General features: G+C 43.6%; 1 protein-coding gene across 4 annotated transcripts in view; it reads right to left on the bottom strand.

Annotated features, from left to right (window-relative positions):
* The window catches only part of PRKCA (protein kinase C alpha), a 392,291-nt gene that overhangs the window by 216,496 nt on the left and 151,118 nt on the right, over positions 1-24,677 (bottom strand). For 3 of the 4 annotated variants that reach the window (XM_027625641.2, XM_027625640.2, XM_035724576.1), the window contains one exon: positions 23,418-23,500. In XM_027625641.2, coding sequence (XP_027481442.1) covers positions 23,418-23,500 — 83 coding nt within the window. Of the gene's footprint in view, positions 1-19,963; positions 19,983-23,417; positions 23,501-24,677 lie in introns of those variants that run through there. The other variant, XM_035724575.1, reaches the window with a different exon arrangement.

Raw genomic sequence — 24,677 nt, forward strand, 5'->3', positions numbered from 1 at the left:
GGCTATTGGTGCTGGAACATACCCTCCATGAGCACAGGGAGTTTTGCTTAGCTCCCTAATGGATCCCCAGTGCCCATGTCAGACAAGCAATGAAGGTCTGTGAAATGAAAGCATGAATGCCTCCTAGGTTATCCGAAGTCAACTGTCTACCAGTACTTAGAACAGAGCGATGATGTGCTGAGATTTCCCACGTTAGTCTTCCAAAATGACATTAACAGCTTCTTGAGACTAGAAATCGAACAAAAGCATAATGAAGTAGACCTTCTATATCGTTCCAACAGAACAAAAATGCTTTTATAAATGGAAATTTCTGTCTTTGTAAACTTCACGGGAATGTGAATCGTGAACAAATCAGCAAAACACAGCCTTTCACTTAAGAATAGATCTTCCATAGTAGCAGGAATTGAAATTCAAAGATGCACAAAAAAAATGCTCGGGAAAGGAAGTGCAGTAAATGTTTTTGTGGAATGTTGCATGGTTAATGTTGGAGACAGAAGACCCCTGGCAGTTGTCTGGTCCCCTAACCCCCACCATGAGGAAGCCGAGACCTCAGAGCCAAGAGGCTCATATAAGGTCATTTGGCTGGTAAGGGCACAGATGGGACAAGAATTCAGGAGTTCAAACTGAGCTCTGAGCTCTTTCCACTACACACGCCCAGCTGACAGTTTTCAGTGGTATAAACAAGCTTTTGAATATAAGCAACTATAAATAGCAATTAGTCAGAGTCTTGTATTAGATGTGTTGACATCATCAGCTGAGGCAACTCTGCTACAGAGCTCTTCTGACGCTCACTCCGAAACCTCTGCAGTCACATCCTTCTTTGCTTCCACCAGCACCAGCGTGGAACCCCTCTGGTCCGGACCACATCCCTCTTCCAGCATCTCTCAGCAATCCGAGCTGCGTCACAACATTCCCTGTGCACTTGCTTTTCTCATCTACCTAGATCATGTATTTGCAAAGACGGGGACCGTGATTTTTCAAATTCTTTTGCACGTTCCCACCATACTGAGCAACCGCTGACGTCTTAAGCATAATAATCGTTCAATAAATATTAGCTATGTGACAGGCAATGAGCTAAGCATTTTACATGCATGATTTCATTTAATTCATTCCCCAAACTCTAGGTATTATTTGTCCTATGCTCACAGATAAAGATGCTGTGGTTTGGAGAGGTGAACTGATCTGCTCAAAGTCACACAACTGGAAAGGGGTTTTGGTAACGAGATTCAACCCGAGGATTATCTGCCTCTGAAGTTTGGGCTAATTCCTGTCTTTCCCAACAGGACCTGCTTGAGTTTGGTACAGGCCCAGGAAATGCACTGGGGAAAGTGTCCCAGGTGATTCCAACGTGCAGCCAGGTTTGGGAGTCACTACCCCATCCTCCGCAATCTTACACTAATGGACAAGCGCACCCTTCCCAGCTCTCCTCAGGTCACACACACCATGAAGAGTTGTTTTCTCTCCTGAGCTCAATCCCTTCCACTGGAATCCTCCACAGCCACTTCTGGACACAGATAGAAACCAGAAAGTTCTTCTAGGACGGGTAACAGGATTCTCCTGAGGAAGAAGCCCCAAGAGTCCATCAAGGAAGCCCTGACAGCATAGCCCAGGAAGGGGCAGAGTTTAAGACCCCATTATGTTTGCAGGGGGCCTCACAGTGAATAATGCTATATGCTCTCTTCTTTGGGACTTGAATGAGTCATCCACACATGCCATATATTAGCTAATGACAGACCTACATAATCCCACACCACTTTCCCCAAGTTCAGAATGGACACTATGGTTTTCACTGCTATGCCTCTAACCCAGGCAGCAAAAAACACCCCAAAACATCCTTTAGGTTTGCTTTGAGCAGCTGGTCTCTTCTTCCACTACAAAGAACCCCCCCAGGGGGCTCAGCACAACTACCTGTGAGGGAATTACTTGACCCCTTTTTGTAACAATATCGAGCACAAGACCAAGGCTTTCCAAGAGACCACAAGCAGCACTTCCAATGAGCCCTCTGGACTCCCTCCTTGCTCAGGGACTCCGTCCTGGTTCAGTTACCGCTCTCCCCCACATCGTCCTCTCTCTCTGGCTCTGCTAATAGCCAGGAACTCCTTTCTGCCTAGCGTAGCTGAGACAGACTCAAAGACATTACTAAATACTAAGCACTAATACACACAGAAATTACAGGAAGCTAAATATAACGGGGGGGGGGCGTGCTTTCTAAAGTAGAGGTGTCTGTCCTGCCACAGCCGGCTTCAACGGCTTTGCCCCTGGTCACACCCAGTCCTGGGATGTCCGCCAGCCCTTCCCCAAGCATGCTGCCTGTGCTCGCTCCTGGCTCCTGGTCCACCTCCGCCCAAGGGATGCCCAGCTCAGAATCCCAGCAGCTCCCTAACTGGACGTCTTGTGGGATCTGTGGTCCAGACCAAGAGAAAGACACCCCCCCCCATCCCTGTCATACAGAATGGGAGCTGAACTATGGCTGAGAGAAGGAGAGATTGAATAGCGGCTAAGCGGGCCAGGGGCTGGAGGAAAGGTTCTTCCCCAACTCTTTCAGGTCACACACACGGTGCGGACTTGTCTCACACACACAATGTCTTCCCCTGAAATCCTCCACAGCCATTTGTTATTTCAAAGAATGTTCAGTATTTTGAAAACTGATCAAAAGTAGAAACCAAGCCTCCCCATTTCCTGAGCCACTGTTCTTGCCTTTCAGAGTAAGAGAAACAATTCTTGACCCTATTTTCTTTGCTTATACACATGGTATAAATCTGTATGATCGAGAGGAATTCATTCTCTACAAGAATCTTAATTTGTCTGAGACTGGCCTTCTTTACAGCATATATTCTTCTATCTTAGGACTCCTCAAAGAATACAGACTGAGCCAGACTAGATTCATCACTGCATAATTGGATGCTTACTTTTAGTTGTCCTAATTAGCCAAAGAAAAGAGAAATCACATTTTAATTTTCCTTAGGAAAGAGTCGAACCTCGTTTTGTTGTTTGTACCACTCTTCTGGGATCTTACAGACAGTACTTATTAGAAAAAGCAATTGAGGATGAGGGCAAGGGAGGCTCTCTCTGGTCACGCACTACCCTTATTCCTGTAGAGGAGTTTACACTTGGATGATGCTGAAAACAGGTTAAAAAACTACAAAGATGAGAAACAGGGCTTTGACAGTCCTTATATTCTATAGACCCTAATGGTCCTAATACACCATTAGGACTGTATTTGTACTCCTGTGCTATCTAAAAACATGAGTTAGCAACTGCCAAATTCCTTTAAAGTCTGTGAACACACTTGCTAGAGAAACTGCAGACTGTTGCAGAAAGCCTGTAAATGTCAAACATTTTTAGTACTTTTCTTTTTAAGGAGGCAATTTCCAAATCAAAATTAGTTGAAGCTACAATTTGGTTTGTATCGAGTGGGCGGGTCCCCAAAGAGTCCTGTCGATGCCACGTGTCACAAAATATTGGAGGCATCTCATACATTTAGGGCCCTTGCCTAATATACATACCAATGATGGCTTGAGACTTTTAAATCACTACAGTGTTTTTTTTTTTTTTTTTTTTGAAGATTCTATAGCAGGTGTTTGAGAAGCCTCAGGAGAATTTTATTGTGTCTAAAATAGCAGCGGCAAGTGGTACTGGAATCACTTTCCTTTTCCTGGTAAGTCTGTGGGCAAAATCTTTTGGGTTTGAAAAGCCCAGAAATCAACTATCGCTTAGGAGTAAGAATGCAGGATCCTGGAGTCTGAAAAGCATGTGCTTAATTATTTCTTTAGCCCAACCAAAAAAATACAGTTGTAAATAAACCCGGACACCTGACATTTAGGAGAGAGGTTGCTAACTGCATTAACGTCGATAAGCTGAATTGGGCCTGCTTTTTGATAGCAAAATACAAAGAGACTTTTTCCATTCAATGTTTTCTTATTCTCCCAACAACTCAGAAATCCAGAGCCACCAGACTCACGACCCTTCCTTCACCACTGGAGCAGGTAAGCTGTGGGAGACCATGAACCTCACATAGCAACAAGAACTGTCAACAAAGGCAAAAAAAAAAAACAAAACAAAAAAACCCACCCCCAGAAATATGTCCAAGGAGAACTGTTCTCAGAGTGCATCACCTGGAGAGCTCATTAAACAGATTGTGGCCCCGTCCCCAGAGCTGCTGACTCAATACATCTTTGGCACTGGAGTACTTGCTGTTCTAACAGATTCCCAGGTGATCCTAAAGCTTCAGGTGTGGAATCCTACTTTGAGAAGCGCCTCCTAGGGGAACATGCTGAAGCGGGGAGGGAGAGGCAGCACGTCCCAAGCACTAGCATTACAAATTCCTTTACCATGTAATCCTCTGTACAACTGACAGGCCTACCACCAGTTGAACGGTAAGGAAGCGGAGATCCAGGGAGGTTACAGTATTGGCTGGGAAGCGAGAAGGCAAGAGACCTGAATCTGCCCCATGTTCCCAGTGCTTCACCCCACCACCTTCAACCCCAATCAACATCACATCCACAGTAAAAAAAAAAAAAAAAAAAAAAAAAAAAAAAAAATACCCTGTGTTAGGAGCTGACCACGCTGTCTTACAACTTGCATACTTGCTAATAAAACATCCTAACTTGACATCTCAGAGCAATTCGACCACAAACACGCACAGCCACTTCTCAGCTGGGGAGTCAATTTTTACCTGTAAACAGTCGTTGCGCAATTCCAACAACCCCCTAACTTTTGGCTCGCTCATTTCCTGTACTACTCAACCAACTTCCCAAATCCTCCTTTCTCAGAAAGTCAACCCTAACTGGGCACATAAGAATGACCTGTCCGGACCCAGGATGTGCCACCCCACCTTAAACAGAATCACATGCCAGTGCTTGGACTTTTCAAGGCTCCTGTGGCTGAGGACCCTGATTTGTATTTATGGGCATCAATATTACGTCTTTAGGGTAAACTCCAAGCGTAGACTTCCACCTGAGCTTTGTACAATATGCATCGTAGCACAATGCTTAATAAAGGCTCTGTGTTGACAATGACCTGCGGTAACTCTCCATATCAGGGAGTCCCTTACACTGGATAACAAAGCAACTCCAAGATCTGTTTCCATGACAACAGCAGCATCACACAGGAAAGAGCAGGAAAGACTACAGAAAGGCTCTTTAGAAATTGCTACCACGACGCATACACACTTTACGAGACTAAAAACAACGTTCTGGACACTAGATTCAGGGTTAAAAATCTTTTCTTTCTTCAATGTACTCTCTAATGATGTGACTATTTTTAAACAACTAATAGGAACTGATTCAGAACACTATAAATACCATCCATCTACTGAATTTCAAGAGGTCTAAAATTAGGTTACCAGGTTCATCAATTTCCCTTAGAAGATTCTAGGAGAAATAGACCAAACCTTCCTGGTGGCAGTAAGAGCGAAATGCTCATAGTTCAAATGCTATGGTTAATAAGTTGCATTCATTTAAAACCTAATTAGTAAGAAACTCCAAAAACCATTTTTTCCTGCATAAAATTAAAGTGGGAAACACCTTAAGAGACAGGAGTTTCTTAGAAGGCCCTTACAACAATTTGCCACATACTGAAAATAACTCACAGCAGTATGTGTTAGAACTAAATCATACGTTATAAACAAATGAGAGAAGAAAACATTACATTTTCCTTTTCTACTATGCTCATGATGGGCCTCTACGAATGCCTGCTTTTCTCTCCTGGTTGAAGTGGAAACAAAATGAAACACCCAACAACTGGAGTAGGTGTGTAGGTGTGTAGGTGTGTAGGTGTGTGTGTGTGTGTGTGTGTGTGTGTGTGTGTGTGTGTGTGTGTGTGTGTGTGCGCGCGCGCGCCGCGCTGGCAATGATTTTTCCCTCCTGGACCATCAAAGAAGGGCCCTCTTACTAAAAATATCCTAGAACATCAGCCGGAATGGGGACCTATTTTTTTTTCTCAGCCCCTGGGAGGTAAGGTTATTTCACCTACATGTGTACCAAGTTATTTTTAAAACTTTCCTTGCTCTTCTCTGGTAAAAAGAACCCGGTGGCCTGTTATGTTCACATTCACCGTGAGCACGCTGGCTGATGCAGGGGCCACATCAGGAGCATCAAGAGATGCAGAAGAGAACTCTCTCCCTTGAGCCAGAAGGCACAGAGTGCTTCACAGACAGTTTGACGGGCAATTTTTTTTTTTTAAGATTTTATTTATTTATTTGAGAGAGAGAGAATGAGAGATAGAGAGCACGAGAGGGAAGAGGGTCAGAGGGAGAAGCAGACTCGCCGCTGAGCCGGGAGTCCGATGTGGGACTCGATCCCGGGACTCCAGGATCATGAGCTGAGCCGAAGGCAGTCGCTTAACCAACTGAGCCACCCAGGCGCCCCTTGACGGGCAATTTTCAACCTTGTCACCAGCACGGGAGTCAGACACCTCGACTAGATGGCACTCGTGCAAAGAACTGTGTGGTTACTCATGCTTCTCAGTGACCGTCCATCCATCCGTCCTGCTAAGAGGATGCAGCTGGTTCAGAGACAACCTGTGTGAGCAGTGCTGGTGTCCGTGTAAAGTTAACACAAAAATTCTGGGTAACATAGCAAGGTTACCTCAGGCAGATTCTCCCCTCCTCTACTCATCTCCTTGCTAAGTCAGTATTTTATTCAGAGCCAGCTACACACCAGACTGTGGACAAGCACAGAGGACAGGGAGACAAGTGAGCAATGGGCTTTGCCCTGCACAGGCTACAGTGTATGGGCAGAGATGGAGCAACAATTACAGCACAGGGTTAGAAACATCTTCAGAGAGGTAGCCACAGAAAGAACTGAAGAGGGGGTGCCTGGGTGGCTCCGTCAGTTAAACGTCTGATGCTTGATTTCGGCTCAGGTCTTGATCACAGGGTGGTGAGATGGAGCCCTGCATCAGGATCCACGTTCAGTGGGGAGTCTGCTTCAGGATTCTCCCACTCTCTCTCTCTCTAAAATAAACTTAAATCTTTAAAAAAAAAAAAAAAAAAACCACAATGAGAGATCACGTCATACTTGTCAGGCTGGCTACTGTCAAAAAGACAAGAAGCAACTGTTGGTAAGGATGCGGGGAACAGGAAACCCTCGTGCACTGCTGGTGGGAGTGTAAGTTGGCGCAGCCACTGTGGAAACAGTATGGAGGTTCCTCAAAAAATTAAAAAAAAAAAAAAAGAAAGAAAAACCACAACCATATAATCCAGCAATTCCACTTCCAGTATTTATCTGAAGACAAAAACACTAACTGAAAAGACATACACACCCCCATGTTCACTGCAGCATTATTTATAAGTTTCCACGATCTGGAAACAAACAGTCTATCAATGGATGAATGGGCAAAGAAAATGTAGCACACATATACTATGGAACATTATTCAGCCATGAAAAATGAAACCTCGCCATTAGCAGCAACATGGATGGACCGAGAGAGCATCATGCTAAGTGAAATAAAACAAATACTATATGATCTCACTTGGAATATTAAGGAAAAAGAAATGAGCTTATAGGTACAAAGAACAGATTTGGAGGTGAGCAAAATGGCTAAAGGAGGTCAAAAGGAACAAATTTCCACCTATAAAATAAGGGGATGTAATGCACAGTGTGGTGATTCGTTAATATTGTACTGCATATTTGAAAGTTGCCAAAAGAGTTTTGTTTTTTGGGTTTTTTTTTTTTTTTTTTTTTTTTGCCAAGAGAGGACTTAAAAGTCCTCATTACAAGAAAAAAAAATTTATGTATGGTGACAGATGTTAACCAGACTTATTGGGGTGGTCCTTTTGTGAAATATACAAACACGAAATTGTTACGGTGTACCGTCAAAACTAATAATGTTCTATGTTAATTATACCTCAAGTTAAAAAATATGGTCAGGTAGCAGGGCAGAAGGGCATTCCAGAGAGAAAATTCAGCATCCTTTTGAGCCTCACCTCAAACTTGAAGTGTGGCAGAGCCATCTCTCTTCCTTCTGGGTAGAGCAGGGCTAGCATCCCTGGTCATACTCCTTGGAACTCCCTGTTCTGGCGTCCCTCTTCTATTACTAGAAATGTCTACTCTTTGGAAGTTCTTTTTGGAATTTATGCTAAACTCTGCCTTCTTATAATGCTTAGTCATTGGGTCTGGGTCAACCCCTGGTGTTCCAAAGTCAAGTCCACCTTTCCTCCTAGGAAGGAAGGCAGCGCTCACTGATTCCTACAACTTATTTTCTTCACCTAAACATTCCTAACTCATTTTCTGGGTCTCTATCCTACAGTGATCCTACCAGTCTCTCAACACCTCTTTAAAATCTGCTGTCCATACTGCACTTCGGATTCCAGATGACGACCTGCACCCATGGAGAAGTGTTGCTTCTCTCAACTTGGGGGATGCTCTGCTGCAGACCACAGCTGCTTTAATAAAACATGAGTTATGGATATATTGTTTTGTTTCAATCAATCCTTATTTACTCTCAGGAGCTACCATGTAATAAGAATATTGTGACTGAATAAAAATTTTTGAAGTTCAAAATATTTCATTATGAAAACCAAAATGCTTCTTACAAAAGTACCTTCACCAAAGAACCAAAAGTGTTAATGGAAAAAAAAAAGAGAGAGAGGCTTATTAAAACTCATCACAAGACTTCTTCATTCCTATCTCCTTTTTCTATCTACAGATTAAGAAACTTAGTTTGATTTTATCTGAAAACCTCTCATGACAAGTAAGAGAAACCTTCCTGTGCAGAGATGAAGCCACAGCAAGAGAAAAGGACACAAATACGACATGTGAAGGCATTTATGTCTAAAAGGTGGTGCTCCCAAACAATGAATCATGGAACACTATATTAAAAACTAATGATGTAATGTATGGTGATTAACAATAAAAAATTTTAAAAAATAAAATAAAAGGTGGTGCTCCATCCTCAACATAGAATTCAAAATTACTTGCCTATCCAATATTAACTCTCTTCTTCTTTATTACTGAACTACCTTGATTTTGTTCTGGGTAGAAATACACCCAGCTTAAAACAAAACAAACTCCAGGGGCACCTGGTAATGCAGTTATGGAGCACCTGAGTAGTTCAGTCAGTTAAGCATCTGACTCTTGATTTCAGCTCAGGTCCTGATCTCAGGGTTGTGAGCTCAAGCCCTGCATTGGGCCCCACGCTGGGTGTGGAGCCTACCTTAAAAAAAAAAAAAAAAAAAGCAAACAAAACAAAATACCTCCAAACTCCATGTTTTCTAAGGAGGAGTGGCTATGTGACACAGTTCTGGCCAATATGGAAGTTGCTAGATTGGGTTTCTGGGGGAGTTCTTTAAAAGGGAGTAGACTCAACAGGCACCTATGCTCTGACTTCACCCTTCTCTTTCCTCCTGCTTGGAACATGGATGGGATGGTAATGGAACAGCCACCTTACAACGAGGGCAGCAAAGGGGAGAATGAAATCTGCACAATAAGATGGCTGAACTGAAAGGCAGAATGAGGCTGGATCCTTCATGGAATGATGAAGATGCCACATGAGCCCTGGACTCCCAGTTCCACACATTTTGTTATAAGAGGAGAAAGATGCTCCTTATTCAGGTCTAACCACTGTTTGGTCAAGTTTTCCAGTCTTCCTGCTTGAACATAAGTCTAAGCTAATACACTGAGCATGAAGCCATCTAGACACGTAGAGCAAGCTGCTTTCTTATCACACAGTTGAACAAAGAACTCTCAGATATGTGGGTGTGTTCCATTTGGATAATGCTCTGGGAGACCACAGCACTCTGTCATATTCTAAAAGTATCACAGGATGACTTCTCGCAAACTGCACTGTTCTAACAAGATGAAATCTCGAAAGCTCTCCAAGTCCAATCATCTCAAAAATCAGTGATTTTTGAAATCAAATGATTTCAATTTCCTAGGTTCCCTTCTAGGTCCTGCCCCAACAAACAAATTCTGTCCGAGTTCTAATCATAGTAATGCCTTTACAGTAAGCCCCTGGCACCCAGCATCACAGAAGCACTTTTCCATGCCTTTATAATCATCATTCTTAATGGCTGCACATATTCTATCACACTGATGTATCACAATTTATTTAACTCCCTACTGTTCAAGAATGTTAGGAGAAACCGATGGCTGCAGAAGGAAATTTAAGAACAAGGATGCTGCTACTAAGCCAATGTGCAGCTGGGCCATAACTTTCCATGGGAAGAATCTATTAGATATAAATTATTCTCAAGGTTTGAAATCCAACACTTATCCAGAATGGCTGACATTCAGAACTGGGTGGTTAACTAGATAACTCTAAATAAGACTGATCAGATACATTTTATTTTGAATTTTATAGACCACATATTAACATTAGGATTATGAAAAACATTTTTTTTTGGAAGACACATTCAATCACATGGTAGGCCTCAGGCTTAATGGACATGGCCCAGTTTATTATACTAGATGGCATGGCATTATAATCACAGAAGAGAAAAAGTCTCCACTGATCCTAGGATGTTTCCTTCTAGCTATATTTTTGGGAGGAAACAAAACTTTAAGATTTGTCTTTTCCCTGGTAAGAGTAATATGCATTCGGCCAGCCAAAAATATTGAGCACTTAACGCGCCGGGCACTAAGATGAATAGAAGAAGCCTAAAACAGCATACCTACCGCTCATGGTGTTTCATGCTGGTCAAAGAGATGAAAAAGTAACCAAGTAAACATTATGGTTTTCAGCGGTGGCAAGGGCTATGAAATACACAAAGTAGGATGGATTACTAGAAAGTGAGGGGAGGCTGTGATCTAAAGAGGCCTCTCCGAGGAGGGGTCATCCGAGCAGAGACCCGAATGGTGTGAATGAGCCTCGCTGCAGAGGAACCCACAAGAGCAAAAGACCCGAGGCAGCTTGGCATGTTCCAGGCAAGGAGGTAAACAAGAGCAAGATCACAAGCACCATAAGCCTTGTTGACCAAGGCAAGCAGTTTATGTTTCATTCGAACAGTCAGAGGCAGCCAGGGAAGGACTGAGACAGAGCAAGGCAATGATCTGATTTGCCTGATATATGCAAAATCTCACCCTAGCTGCCGGTAGAGGATAAACTGCAGGACGCAAAAGCAGAAGTGAGGAGCTCAGCAGGAGGCTGCGTTGCTGGACTGCCCCCCGTTCGGCTCCCAGATGAAGAGCAGGTTCCCTAGGTGAGAATATGATCGAACTTAGGCATACAACTCCCAAGCTGACAGCAGGGGCGTGGACTTGTAGAGCAGGTCTGTTTCACTTAATGTGATTCACTTTTAAGTTTTCAACTTACCATTTCCCCCCATTCTTGTTCTGTACATCACGTTACTCTAAATCACCCATTCGTAATGAAAAAACGTAATTAAAATGAACTACCTTAATCTCGGTGCATCATTCAAATGTAGGAAATGCAAAAGAGAGCAGACCTGCCTTTCTAATTTTAAGAGCCTGCTGTGTGATCTCTTCTTTTTCAAGCTTCCCTGGTCTTTTGTGATTAATTTTAGTAACAGGAGAACGACCTGTTTAAGAACAAATGAGTCATGATACAGCTTAGTATCTAGAAACCTAAAATCACCCTCCTCCACAGAGAATATCATTTTCAAGTATGAAATCTCATGTTTTAAACATTTGTACCCCATGTTAACTCTACAAAGCTTCCGGCCTTGAAAGAGAGATGGGAAGGGACAGGCATGGAACTCAAAATTGTAGAAAGCAAGCAACATGCAAATTGCCTTCTGAAAGGTACTTATGTTTTAGGACATTAAAAAAAAAAAACCCTCACTTGTAAAAGTTTATAATCTGTGTATTTCAAAATATAGTCTTTCATTCAGCAGTTTCCTACCAATATAAATTTCTCATGAGCATGAAGAGCTACCTCTGAGTTATGTATAAATTATCTATCCTGGCACAGTTAGGCATATAATGTACGTGCACCTAGAAAAGCAGTGGTCAGGGAAGCCTGGGTGGCTCAGTCGGTTAAGCCTCTGCCTTCAGCTCAGGTCCTGGGGATTGAGCCCCATGCTGGGCTCCACGCTCAGTGGGGAGTCTGCTTCTCCCTCTCCCTGCCGTTCCCCATCCCACCCCCCCCCCCCGTAAAATAAATAAAATCTTGGAAAAAAAATAGAAAAGCAGTGGTCAAATTGGAAAGAAATCAGACTACTGCTTCCTAAGGTAGCATCCTTGGCTGTGTCACTTCCCTTCTTCTTGAACTGCGGTTATAAACCCTCTCTAGATTAACTGTACGGTTAGCAATCACCTTAACAAATATAAATTCAAAATATGTGGTTGAAAAAAAAGTATTTCCTTTTAATAAGTTGTTTTTCCCATCAACATTTAACAGAAAAAAATATTCACCAAGTTAAAAAAAAAAGTCTGGTCACACAGTTAGTGAGCACAGTTCCACAGACATCTTGCATAATTTTGTTAAGCTTAAACTTTAGGTACTAAACAGAAATTAAATTAAACTTAATATTTTTAAATAGTTCACCTTCTAAAGACAGTAACTTAAAATCAATGGCTGTATCAATACCAGAAATGTCTGGTATTGATTCTGAGACAATCTTCTGAAATATTTTACAGATATTTTATGCAAACCAAGGAAATTGTTTTCATTTTATTTTGGTATCAGGGACTTCATTTTTTTCTATTCTCTCAACAAATATTAATGACCACCTAACCAGGAGGCAGATATCCTAATAAGTATTGGGGATACAAAGTTAAATAAGATTTGGGAGAAAGAAAATACTACAGTAGGATCAAAATAAGTCTTCCTATGGTCAACTGTTACATTAATGACTGGAGTGACCCACCCTTCCCAGAATCCACACCGTGTATGCCCCGCTCTGTGGTGCTTAAGTCTGCATGTCAACTTGACTGGGCCACCTGGTGCCCAGATATTTGGTCAAATAATGGTGTTTCTGTGAGGGACTTTTTGGATAAGATTAACATTTAAATTGGTGGATGAGTAGATTGCCTTCTCTAATGAAAGCCTCAACAGAATGAAAACACGGACAACCCTCCCCCCACCCCAAGCAAGAGAGTTCTTCCTGTCCGATGACTACGAATTAGCACATGGGCTTTTTCCCCACCTTTGGACCACAAACCAAACACCAGCCCTTCCTGCATCTCAAGCCTGTTGGCCTTGGGACTGGAGCTACACTTTTGGCTCTCCTGGGTCTCTAGCTTGCCTGTGGATCTCGACACTTACCAGCTGCATAAGCCCATTTCTTATAAGTCTGTGTGATAAACTTATGCACATCCAATTAGTTCTGTTTTCCTGGAAAATCCTAACCTACCTTCACAGTGACTCTGCGCTTCACCATGTGACCCGCCTTGGTGAATGGGACATCAGGAAACGTGGTGCTAGCAGCAGCTTAAGCGTGCGCACATTTAGCCTTGCCCTCTTCGTGAAAACTACCAGCACCACATAAGAAGCCTGTGCTACCTTCCTGGAAAAGCCAACACAGAAAACCGAAGCATCCTGGCCAACAACCCCAGCCAACAGCCAGTGGAGTCATCTTATGTGAGCCTGTAAAAACCTTTGGAAAGTGTTGACGTGTGTTTTATAGATATATGAACGTATAATGACTGGATTACCACTGGCTGGCAATAAAAGGATGGACTAGGGGAGAAACAACCCAGGGCCAATAAGACCAATTCACAGAACACGATGGTGGCTATGAATATGGAGGGAGAGGCAGAGCCCACAGAACTTGGGGGACCGCTTAGATGTGGGAGACAAAGGAGATGGAGACAAGCCAGATGATCCCAAGGCTTCTGGCTTGGGAGACTGTGCACAGATGATCACCTGGTATTATTCCAACATAGATTAGGAGAACAGGAATAAGCACCAGCTTGGACTACTAGTGGAGGAAAGGCAGGGAGAACAGGCAGCAGTAAAGACAACAAGGATGGTGTTCTACATCTTAAATGTCGCATCCTCAACATAAAGAACCTGAGCATTCTCTCCACATCAAGGAAATTATCTGGGGAATGCAATCAGGACTCTTTAGTACCTGATGGCAATGTGACACTTAATTGGGACAAGGACATTCTTCTTAGAACCTAGCTTTTTCCCTTGGTATACACTCAAATGTGTTTTGGGAATCTGTTAGATTATAAAAATTGAAATGCAAGAGGAACAATGATTAGAACGGACCTTCCCACTGTCCATCTCACCTCTTGCTAGTACTAGCCGTCATGATTGTTTGCTCACAGCTGTCAGAAGGGGTACTTTCTCACTTGTCTCATTGGTCCTCGCCACTGTCAAAGGCATATACAGAATTCCTAGTAAGTGAGCTCCTTTGACTTTGTTTTTGGCCCTTGGTCTCACTGTAAATAAACAAATGTGGCAATGATAATGCTAGCTAGAAAATCCTCTACAAAGCTCCCTCTCCTGGCCCCCAAGGAAATGTAGTTCTCTTTTTGTCCACAGGAGACAGTCTCCTGCTGGAAATTCATTAAGCAGAAAACAGCCAAGGTGAGGAAGGTACCAGCTAATTGAATGGGACTCGACTTCAGCTTGTGGAAAGGAGTGACTCACTAAAATCCAAGAACAAGCCTCAGGCATGAGCCAAAAAGCTCTCTGGGCTGGCTTTCAGCATAGAGTAAAGCCAATTAGAACAAATCTCTCCAGAAACCCAGGGTCCTGGAAAGTACTACCTTCCACCTTCTTGGGGAGAACCCAAACTAAATCTCCAAATTGCTCTAGGCTCTCACAGGATCCCATCAGCCCTACATGCTTGGTCTTCACTAGTTCACCTTGTTGTCTCACTTATGAATGCTTTTACCGTTATAATATCGGTGGAACTTATTTCAAATTTCTCTTGCCATTTTAAGATTTCTTGACTCCAGATTCTAGTCACAAAAATAGAGAACTTTTCCACTGGCAGAAAAACCTGCCCGTCAAGTGGCTTTGCTGATAATATCTGAAGAGCAGATATTAAATATACATCAACCCACTTGATATTGAGGAAAGAACAGGTTTGGAAGCAGAGGCTTGGTCCAAAGCTTATGAACTATTTTCTACTGGATTAACCAACCCCGAGCCTTGAATTTCACACTTACACAATGGAATTCATATATGCCTAGTGTATTTCTGTATGTTATCCATTGAAGTAATCATCTGAATAATGCTTATTTGCGTGCATGACTTCCCACTAAGAATAAGCTATTTGAAGACAAGGACTGTCTTTTAACCTTTGCACCCCACAGTACCTGGCAATAATAAATATCCAAGAAGCATTTAATGATGGCATACAGTGAATACAGAAAAAGGACCAGACATAAGAGATATTAAATATACATCAGGTAATATCATGAAGACACCATTGCTTATATAGCAGAATTTCTAGCTCTGGGCTTCCGATGATTTCAGCTCCAGTAGTAGGCTCCTTAGACATCATTGCCAACAACAGTTCTCAGGAACAGGTTAATTTGGTTCTCTGTAAATCATGAACTGATATTACTAAGTCCTTGTACAGGTCACGAAAAATAAATAAGGAAGCCATCATACCAATTTGTACCCTAACCAGTCAAAAGCTTTGGCCCAGGTCCACCATTTCTTAAACTCCCAATAGTTAAGACAATGATTTGAAATGGTTTGTGAAAAGTAGGGAAGTCCATCAAGTATGTTTCTTCCATCCCCCTCCCATGGTGCCCTAATAATGCTGATGAAATACCCATTCATAGGTCTTGGGGAGATTCATTAACAGTCCACGTATAGCTAAAACCAGGTAATTCAACCCCAACGACAATGAGATGGGTACAACTGATGGCAAATTAGGTTATCAGAACCTCTTCCACTTATTCTGGTTCAACAAAATCTCTTTCAAGTACCCATTCTGTTCGAGGCTCTGCACTGAACTCTTGTTTTTCAAAGGGAAAAGATACAGGATCTCTCCATGAAGGATTAGCTGTGTAGGCATGATCATGAAGCAGTACAACAATTTCTTTTTTTTAAACCAACATGGGTATTACCTAGAAGTGCCACTGAGGGGCTGCATGATGGTTCCCACATGCTTCACACACACAAGTCTCCTTCAAACCTGATGTCTAGAGACAGTCTGTAACTCTCCCAAGAAAATACTCTTTTAACGTTATCAACTTACCTTTTGGACCCAAAACTGTCCCACCCGCCTTAATCACTGCCCCTTGTGCAGATCTGGCTCCATTGAACTTGGCCACGTCCCCAAACAATCTCACCACACTCTCAAAGGCCGACAATTTGCCCAGAGTAGAGATTTTGAGAAGAATGTGCTACTGGACTTACATGCCATTCCAAGAGTGGAGTTCCAAGGATGTTTGAGCAGTGGCAACTTAAACCTCTGGATTAAGTTGAACTGCGCCCCCCCGCCCCGCCCCAGGTGACTCCCTCGAAACCAGGCATTCTGGCACACTGATGAAATGTGAGCCACTATTACCTCCACCCCCCCATCATGGGCTAAAAACAATGGATGTGCCACCACCCAGCTGTCTCCTTTAATACATCCGAACTGCGGATGCAAGTCTTTGAGGCTATTTTTAATTCCCATTTAAATTAATTTGGCGCAAAAGTAGCAGGAGTCCCTTCCCTTGGAGGAAATACTTCTGTTACTGTGAATCTGGAACATAAAATAATCCACCCACTGAAGAGCAGAATTAGCACGGGAGATTTTTGTTGGGTTTGTTTCCCTGAAATAAACTTCTCTTGAAGGTTTCCTGTGGCATCACAGCACGTGAGGAATGGGCGAGTGCAGAGGGTGGTTTCAGGACCCCGTATAGGCTTCCTCTGAGGTTTATCTAGAGGGGATCCCACCAGGCCACAAAGAACACTGCAGGTCTCCCTTGCAAGGGTTCTTTTTACAGGTCCTCTTGTAAAAGCGTGTCACCTGAGTTTATGTGCCACCGGATAGCAGCATTTGGCAAGAGAGAGAACTCTCTTAAACCAGCAAGAGAAATACCAGAATACTGGTCCTACTAGTCTGTAAAAGAATTTGGAAAAGAAATAAATCTTAAAAATCTTTGAAACCTCTCCAGAAAGCCTTGCCTCCATCTTCTAAGGTGCTCTCTCTCTCTCACACTTAAACTCAACAGCATTTTAGTTCTTCCCCATTTACAGCAGCTACCCTATAGTATCATTATTTGCATGCTCAGCTCATCTTTTTGATAAGGGAGGATGCATCAGGAGGGCAAGAACTGTCTTCACCTTCACATCTTCATAGCATGAAGCCCTCAGTCAGTATTTAGCAATGGAACGCCACTGAGGGCTGCAAACAACTTTAAAGACCACCAAATTCAACCTTCATATTAATAAATAAGAAAACCGAGGTACAGAAGGATTTTCAGTGACTTGGCAGGGCAGGAGTCCCAATTCCCACCCCAAAACTCTTTTGACCTCACTGGGCTGACTTTTAAATGCAACTTTTTAAGCACCTGCACCTTTTTACAAATCTCCCTTTGTCGGTTCAGGAATAGAAAAGTGTTTAAGGTATAACTGGGTTTGCTCACAAAATTGCCTTATTTCCATATTAAATGTAAAAGCACACTTTGAAGATCTGCTAATTAAATTTCTACGTTTATTTTAAATGTTTTGAATTTTGTTACAAATGAAGCTCTGAAATGTTGAATTTTAAACAGTTTGGCAGCCTTTGTCATTTGCTCGGTTTCTAAGACACCAGAAAGAACTCAAGAACAAGAGAATTCTCAAGACCACCATAACGAAGAGAAAGTAATTTTGCACCTGGACATACAGCCCCTCCCCAGGGTCCAGCCCCGCACCAGGTATCACTTTTGGATTTATGGCCATTTGTAGGATTGTTTCTAGGTCCACTCTAAGCATTTATAGTCAATGCCCTCGAGCTTCCTCCAATGGCTCGGTTTCCCCATCTTTGCAGACCTGAAGATGTACTCAGATCAGAAGCCAGCCTCCTTGCCTTTCAACAAGTTAATTTCTTCACTTATGCTCTTCTGAACATTCTGGAAGGCACCCACTAACTTGTGATGCTGTGTGGATGTTGGTTGTCTCCCAGGTGAGGTACACTAATGACCCAGGAAGTTATTTTTAAATCACCTAAATACTGTTTAATTGTATGGCTCAGACAGAAAAAACACAAGGTATTACAGGTACAGTTTCTCCCCAGAGAGGCAGGGACACTGGTGAAAAGGCACAAGGCAAATAAATACAAACAAAAGGAACACAAAAGCAAGGGAAGGGAATTACCTGGGGTGAGGCCTTTGAACAGGTCAGTCTCTTTCCCTCTTCCTCAAATGCTCACAGATGCAGTACACAGAGCAAATATTCCAAAGATTGTCTGAAGAGCCGTCTAGCATTTGTGTGGTTTTAGACGTACCACATAAAGACTTTTCTCTCGCTACAACTTTACGTATGGAAAGGATGTGTGGTTCTTCATTTGGGGATTTCAGGGCAGAACTGAAATTGGGAGGAATGTCTGAAAGGGGTGCTTCACAGTTTTCTCTCCCTTAAGACACACACAGAAAACACAAAGTACTAAGAAAAATGAATACACACACTCATGCATACTGGAAGACCTGAATACCCCGCTTCCCTCTAGCAGGGTGGGCTTCAGGAACAGATGTTATTTGAGCAGAGATGGTTCTAGCAAGAGGGAGGAGTTCCAGACTGAAGGACAAAGCAGCTGGGGAGCTGAAATTTTAAAAGGTGAAGGGCAGGAGTCTGAGAAAGTCCGCCCTCTAGGACCCACCCCCACACCTGCACCCCATGCCTCACCCCATCATGGCCAGAGCAAGGAAGAGAAAAACATCAGCTCAGGGGATCAGTGGCAGCTGAAGAAACAGAAGCATCGTTATTTCTTTCCAAGAGCAAAAATTACCCCCCACCCCCACCCCAAAAGGTAAGGCTTGTCCACATCCTAGTTCATGCCTTAATGGGGGATAGAGGGGGTCGCAGAAGGGAGGTTAGCTATTTCTCAACAATGGGCCAGTTTTATTTCTTTGTCATCTTACAAAATCTTAGACGCGGGGCTGGGGTGCTGGGCAGAGCACCAAGCTGCTTTCTGAGGCTGCACATTTGGCAGCACAAATCCAGCACCAGCTCAAAGTGCCTTTCCAACACCGACTCTTTCATTGTCCTCTCCTCTTTCCTTGCTGCGCACGGGGTTGCACTTGAAGTCTTGGAAATGCTTGGCTTTCATCTCGGTAGGGAGTGTCTGGAACACTGCACATCCAGAGGAGGTGGGGGAGGGCTGAGGATGGCCCAGCATGTTCAGAGAAGTGGGCAGTGGGCGGAGAGGGGTCCTTCCATTCCTCCATGGAACCCAGACACCCTTTCTCCTCCCCGAGGTGCCCGACACATCTGCATTCTTTCCACTAGCCTGCTCCTTGAGTCTTGAAGATGACCTCTGTTCAAAAGAATTTTTAACTATTTCCCTTTGGTTCCTGTAATCTGAGCAGTGCTAACTTCACACTACTCAGTACCTGTCCTTTCATCCTGAAGATGCAAGGTACAGTATCTGTGCACCTCACAGGGTCTGTCCTTCCTTGGTCCCCATGTGGGAATGCCCTGGAGGCTGCAGAGCTGGCATCGTTAAGCGGCACATGAACTGTGTGCATCTTAAGCACTCGGCATGTGTGAAACAAATCTTAACCTAAAAACTTTAGATTTTCAGGGAAAAAAATGCTTAAGGTAGATCCTTCCATTCCATTACCCGGCCTTTCCCATGCCCTTTAGCGCTTTTCTAAATGTATGAACAGAACTTTGAAGGATCACACCAAGGTAGCAGCTATACCAACTTCTCCACCGACAGTATGACCAGACCACGGCACCCTCTCTTCCCTTTCGTGACCTTGAGTCAACCACAAACCTCTTGGACACTCAAAGGCCATGTCACCATGCCCCTGGATCATTTATGTCTTTCTCCTATATGCCTCAGTCTCCTCGTCCATAAAATAAAGTTAACCTAGGTAAGTCTTTAACACCCCTTTCAACTCTATAACTCTAAGACTTTAAAATGTATTCAAAGAAAGATAAAATAAGAAAATCCTACCATCTCATCTCAGCTCTGTGTCCTGACACCTTCGTGCTTTTCCAGTTATCCCCCTGCTGCAGTTCAGTCTGGGCATCTTGCGGATTTGTACAACAAATAAATCACGCTGCACACAGACAGCAGATACTTCTCATGCCCTGCCTGCACAAAGCCCTAATCATTGGCCTCTTGATGCCAACAACCAAAAGGAAAATTTCTACTTGGAAGAGAACGCACAGACTGTTCAAGTACTTTTTTTCCCCTCATATTTAAAAAAAAAAAAAAAGTCATCTCTTATCTTCACTTTCGTGGATATTAAAATGTGCGACTAAGCATCTATAGCGAGTCAACACAACAGGGAGTAGGGACAGAGCTCGGATGAACACATCGGATCCCAGGTGTGTGTCCCACTGTATCGTGTGACCAGCAGACTGGCACTAAGCCTTCCTGCCTGGCTTGGGGATCTAGGAGTAGGGTGGCCACATAATGATCACCAAAACAGGGAAAGAACTTAACAGACATTAACTAATCTGTAGCAGGCATAAACCAAGACTTCCCCGTGGAAACAAGACAGTCCTGCGCAAACTGGGATGTATATTAACTATCTATGTGTAGTAACAAAAGCTTACAGAATTCATGACATAAGCAGAGAGCTGGCTTACAGCCCTTCTAGGAAATTGCTAAAACAGCATCACTGTCTCGGTCTTCCTCCTACTCCTCTGCCTGCTCCTCCTTGGTCTCCCCTCCTTCCCTCCCTCCCTCTTCCATCCAATCCACTAGAGTTCTCCGCAGGGCTCTCTCCTGGGCCCTAAATCTCTTTTCTTCTCATTCTATCCACCCCCTTTCTCTAGGCAAAAGGATCCACACCCAAAGCTTAAAACAAAGAACAGAGGAATCTGTATCTTCAGAAGGACACACTCTACTTCCAGCCCCCACACCTGCATTCACAGACAACTGTCTTCTCGATGTCAGATTTCTCAAACTGCGCGTGTCCAAAGTGAAACCCTTGATTTGCCCTATCCCATACTCCCAAATACATTCTCCCTCCATGGTCTTGATGGCCTCCATCCATTCACAGGTTTGGGCCTGAAGCCCGAGAGTTTTTCCTCAACATCTCCATCTCCCTGATCCCCCAATGGCTGAGAGCTGCTGATTCAGCTCTAAAGTGTATCTTGAATGAGTTCACTCTGCCCATCCCCAGTGCTGCCACCTCCCCCAAGCTCCCACCACTTTGCCTTCTGTGCTGATTCTTCATCCTTCGGTTGGTATTCCCCATCTTCACCCATCCATCAAGCCCACTTCCTAACCTGGTCCATTTCCCATAAGGAAACCAGAGAAACACTTATAATATGCAAACAGGATCAACATCTCCTAATTTAAAGCCTTTCTCTAGATCCCTAGTGTTCCTATGATTGTGTTCAAAATCCTCAACTACACATCTGACGACCAGCTTGCTCTTCTTCTCTTCCACACTAAACTTCCCACTTTAGTGCTTTCTCACTTGCTTTTCCCTTTGCCTGAAACAGTCTTTCACAGGGCTCCTTGTGCCCCAGCACACACGTGTGCACATCTCCTTCCGTTTGCCTATCTCCTACTTGTTCCCAAAGCTTGGATTAATGCCATTTCCTTGGGGAAGGAAGCCTCTGACCACCTAGAGTAGGTCCCTTGGGTAAACACACTCAGAGAACCTCTACCCTATTTTAATTACTGCTATTTTCCATACCTATCTTCCCCCATACTAAGTACTTAATAACGAGTACTTGGGTGCCTGGGTGGCTCAGTTAAGTGTCCATCTCATAATTTTGGCTCAGGTCATGATCTCGGGGTCATGAGATCGAACTCTGCATTGGGGGCCGCACTCAGTGGGGAGTCTGCTTGAGATTCTCTCCTCCCCCTCTCTGCCTCTACCCCACCTCTCCGTGCATGCATGCGTGCACACTCTCTCAAAATCAATCAATCTTTAGAATGAATTGATAGACAGACAGATAGTACTTAACCAAAAGAATGAAGAAATGGAAGGAGGGAGAGGGGTCAGGCAATGACTACACTCCTGTGGCCTACCAACCCCCCACCTCACCCCATTCCTGCTGGAGCCAAAATGGGAGAATGGAAGGATGGGTTCCGAATAATGAGCAAGGTGGCCAGAGAAACACCACTGTGATGCTTAAGGCCACCTTGCAAGAAAGCTGGTACTCTGCATCTATTTTTACCTTTAAGATGCCCAAAATGGAGACAATACTCCAGAAAGAAGGGGAATGCACAAGGGTCGGTGGGGCACACTACTGTTTTGTATGTTGGTGGGTTGTTCACGGACATGGGCTTTCTGGTCCGTGAACACAGAACAGGATGATCTCCGAGGCTCTGGGTCTCCCACGTTCTAAGCCTCTGCGGGTTGGTGGTGGCTTTGAGCCCGAGGCTCCTGCTCTGTGCGGCTTCCACCAGCATCTTGACCAAAACGCAGCATGGCTCCACGCACTCAGGGCACAGTGGTAAGTTCCTTCCTTATATGTGCTAAAACCACGCACATCTGAACCCCTCAGAGCTCACCATGGGTATGCCCTCTTCTGAAAGGGAAGAATTCAGCCCTGCCTACACTGACAGAGCCGCTTTGAAATCTGTGTTTCCTGATGGGAACGAGAACCAAAGGTAGGAACCACACTTGGAGCACATAATTTAAGTATTAGTGACTGAAGTGATCCAGCAAAAGCAATTCAGAATAGAAAGGTCTCCTCTTCCAGTCCTCCTCTGCAAATTTCTTTTTCCTGTTAAAATATTTATCACGTAACAGCCCAATTTTCCACTCAATGCATTTTAGATATTGGAATTTCCCATGCCTCCTGACTCCCACTCTCCTTTGCCGATCCCATTTTTCAGTAAACAAGAGATGCAAGAGAGATGCTCACTAGAGACAGGCAGAATTAAGGCACAAATAAAATTATGTATTCACACATGGGCAGCTTCAGAGATCAGTTGTTCAGTGGAACAGATGCTAAATTATTTAAATCAACAGCAGCATTTGTAATACATAATGAAAAGGCAGCAAGGATCTCATGAAGCCAACTAGGAAGAGGTGGTTACACTGGCCCAAAGCAAGGATGGTCCTATTAGTCAACAAACCGTTAGGGTGAACCATAAAGGGTGATTTACGTTTGTTGTGAAATTTGTCAACATCTTCGGCAAAGAACCACACTGTGTTTGTGAAATCTCCTCCTATAAAGTTGGTGGATTTAGCTCATGTGGTTGCCCACAGTGGAAGAGTACAAGCTAAGAAATTCTCCTCTAATCCCCAAGTAGTCCTACCAGGGCTCCCAAAGGACTAAAGATCTGTTCATCAGTATGAGCCGAAGTTGTACAGGACTCATCGACAAGTCTTCCCGCTAAGAGTATGTGCCCAAACAACAGCTGTACAGGCATTAAAAAAAGGTGAAGTCAGAGATCTGCATTAACATCAAATAACAGTTTCCAGATTACTTACATCGGTGTCGGGTCCCTTATCCGCACCCGGACAAGAAAAAGTGACAAATTCATGGCACCTCTTGTGAACCACAAAACAGCAAACTGGTAGAGAGAAAAGAAAACTAAAATTAGTAATTTAATACACAAGCTTTGTTTTCCAAAACAGGCTATGTCCCTTTAGAGGTCAGTTTGATTTCACTATAGACAGAATCTCAAACTGCAATCAGAAGGCATTTTATTCAAGACTCAGCAACATTTGGTATTCATTGGACTTACAGATAATAGAACCATAAAATGGCAGGTCTGACAGGGCCCAAGGAGACCTAAACCCTAGTTCCTACTCTCTAAAGTTGAGTTGGGGCGGGGAGCAGAGATCATAAGACATAAATCAACAGATTATACATAGAGTGATATCTATGTGGGTTGCAGAACTTCCTCAGCAGAATTCTGAATTCAAAGAACTCATTAAGACACAAATCCAGGGGGCACTGGGGTGGCTCAGTGGGTTAAGCATCTGCCTTCAGCTCAGGTCATGATCCCAAGGTCCTCAGAACAAGCCCCGCATTGGGCTTCCTGCTCAGCAGGGAGTCTGCTTCTCCCTCTCCCTCTGCCCCTCCCCCTGCTCGTGCTCTCTCTCTCTCTCTCTCCCCCCCTTGCCTGCTCTCGTTCTATCTCAAATAAAATCTTTAAAAATAAAAAAAGGCACAAACCGAATCTACAGAAAACAGCCCTTTGAAGTGGAAAAAAAAAAAAAAAGAAAAAAAAAGGCGAACACGTTCACACCTTCTTGCACATGCACGCTTGCCACACACGCTGTCACCATTTGAGGGAAGTCCCCAAAGATCTACCACATCTCCTACAGAGCAAATATTTTCCAAGTTCAACGTGGTTTTGGTAAATATTCAGGATGGGTCAATAAGAGAACTGTTATAGAAATTAATAAGTAATCCCCTAAGAGTTTCTACGGATAAGATGATGTGGAGGATCCCAAAAAATAATAATAATAAATGACCCGGTTAGTCCTTCCTCACGCACTTGAAGTCTACCAAAGGGTATGACCAACTATTCCACTGTTCTTTGTCGAACATGCTAAAAAATATACCCCCCCAAATAGTGGGTAAGCCCTAAGTCTGTGCCACAGAAGGCAGGCTAGAGCTCCCCAGATTCGGGGCTCTTTTCTTCCCCCCAGAGACACCACAACTCCCTGCACATGTGGCCACAAAGCCAACTGAAGACAGTCCATAGTTCCAGTGAGCTCCAGAAGATGGCAGGTTTGTGG

This window comes from Zalophus californianus, chromosome 16 (assembly GCF_009762305.2).
Source record: "Zalophus californianus isolate mZalCal1 chromosome 16, mZalCal1.pri.v2, whole genome shotgun sequence".
NCBI classification, from domain to species: domain Eukaryota; kingdom Metazoa; phylum Chordata; class Mammalia; order Carnivora; family Otariidae; genus Zalophus; species Zalophus californianus.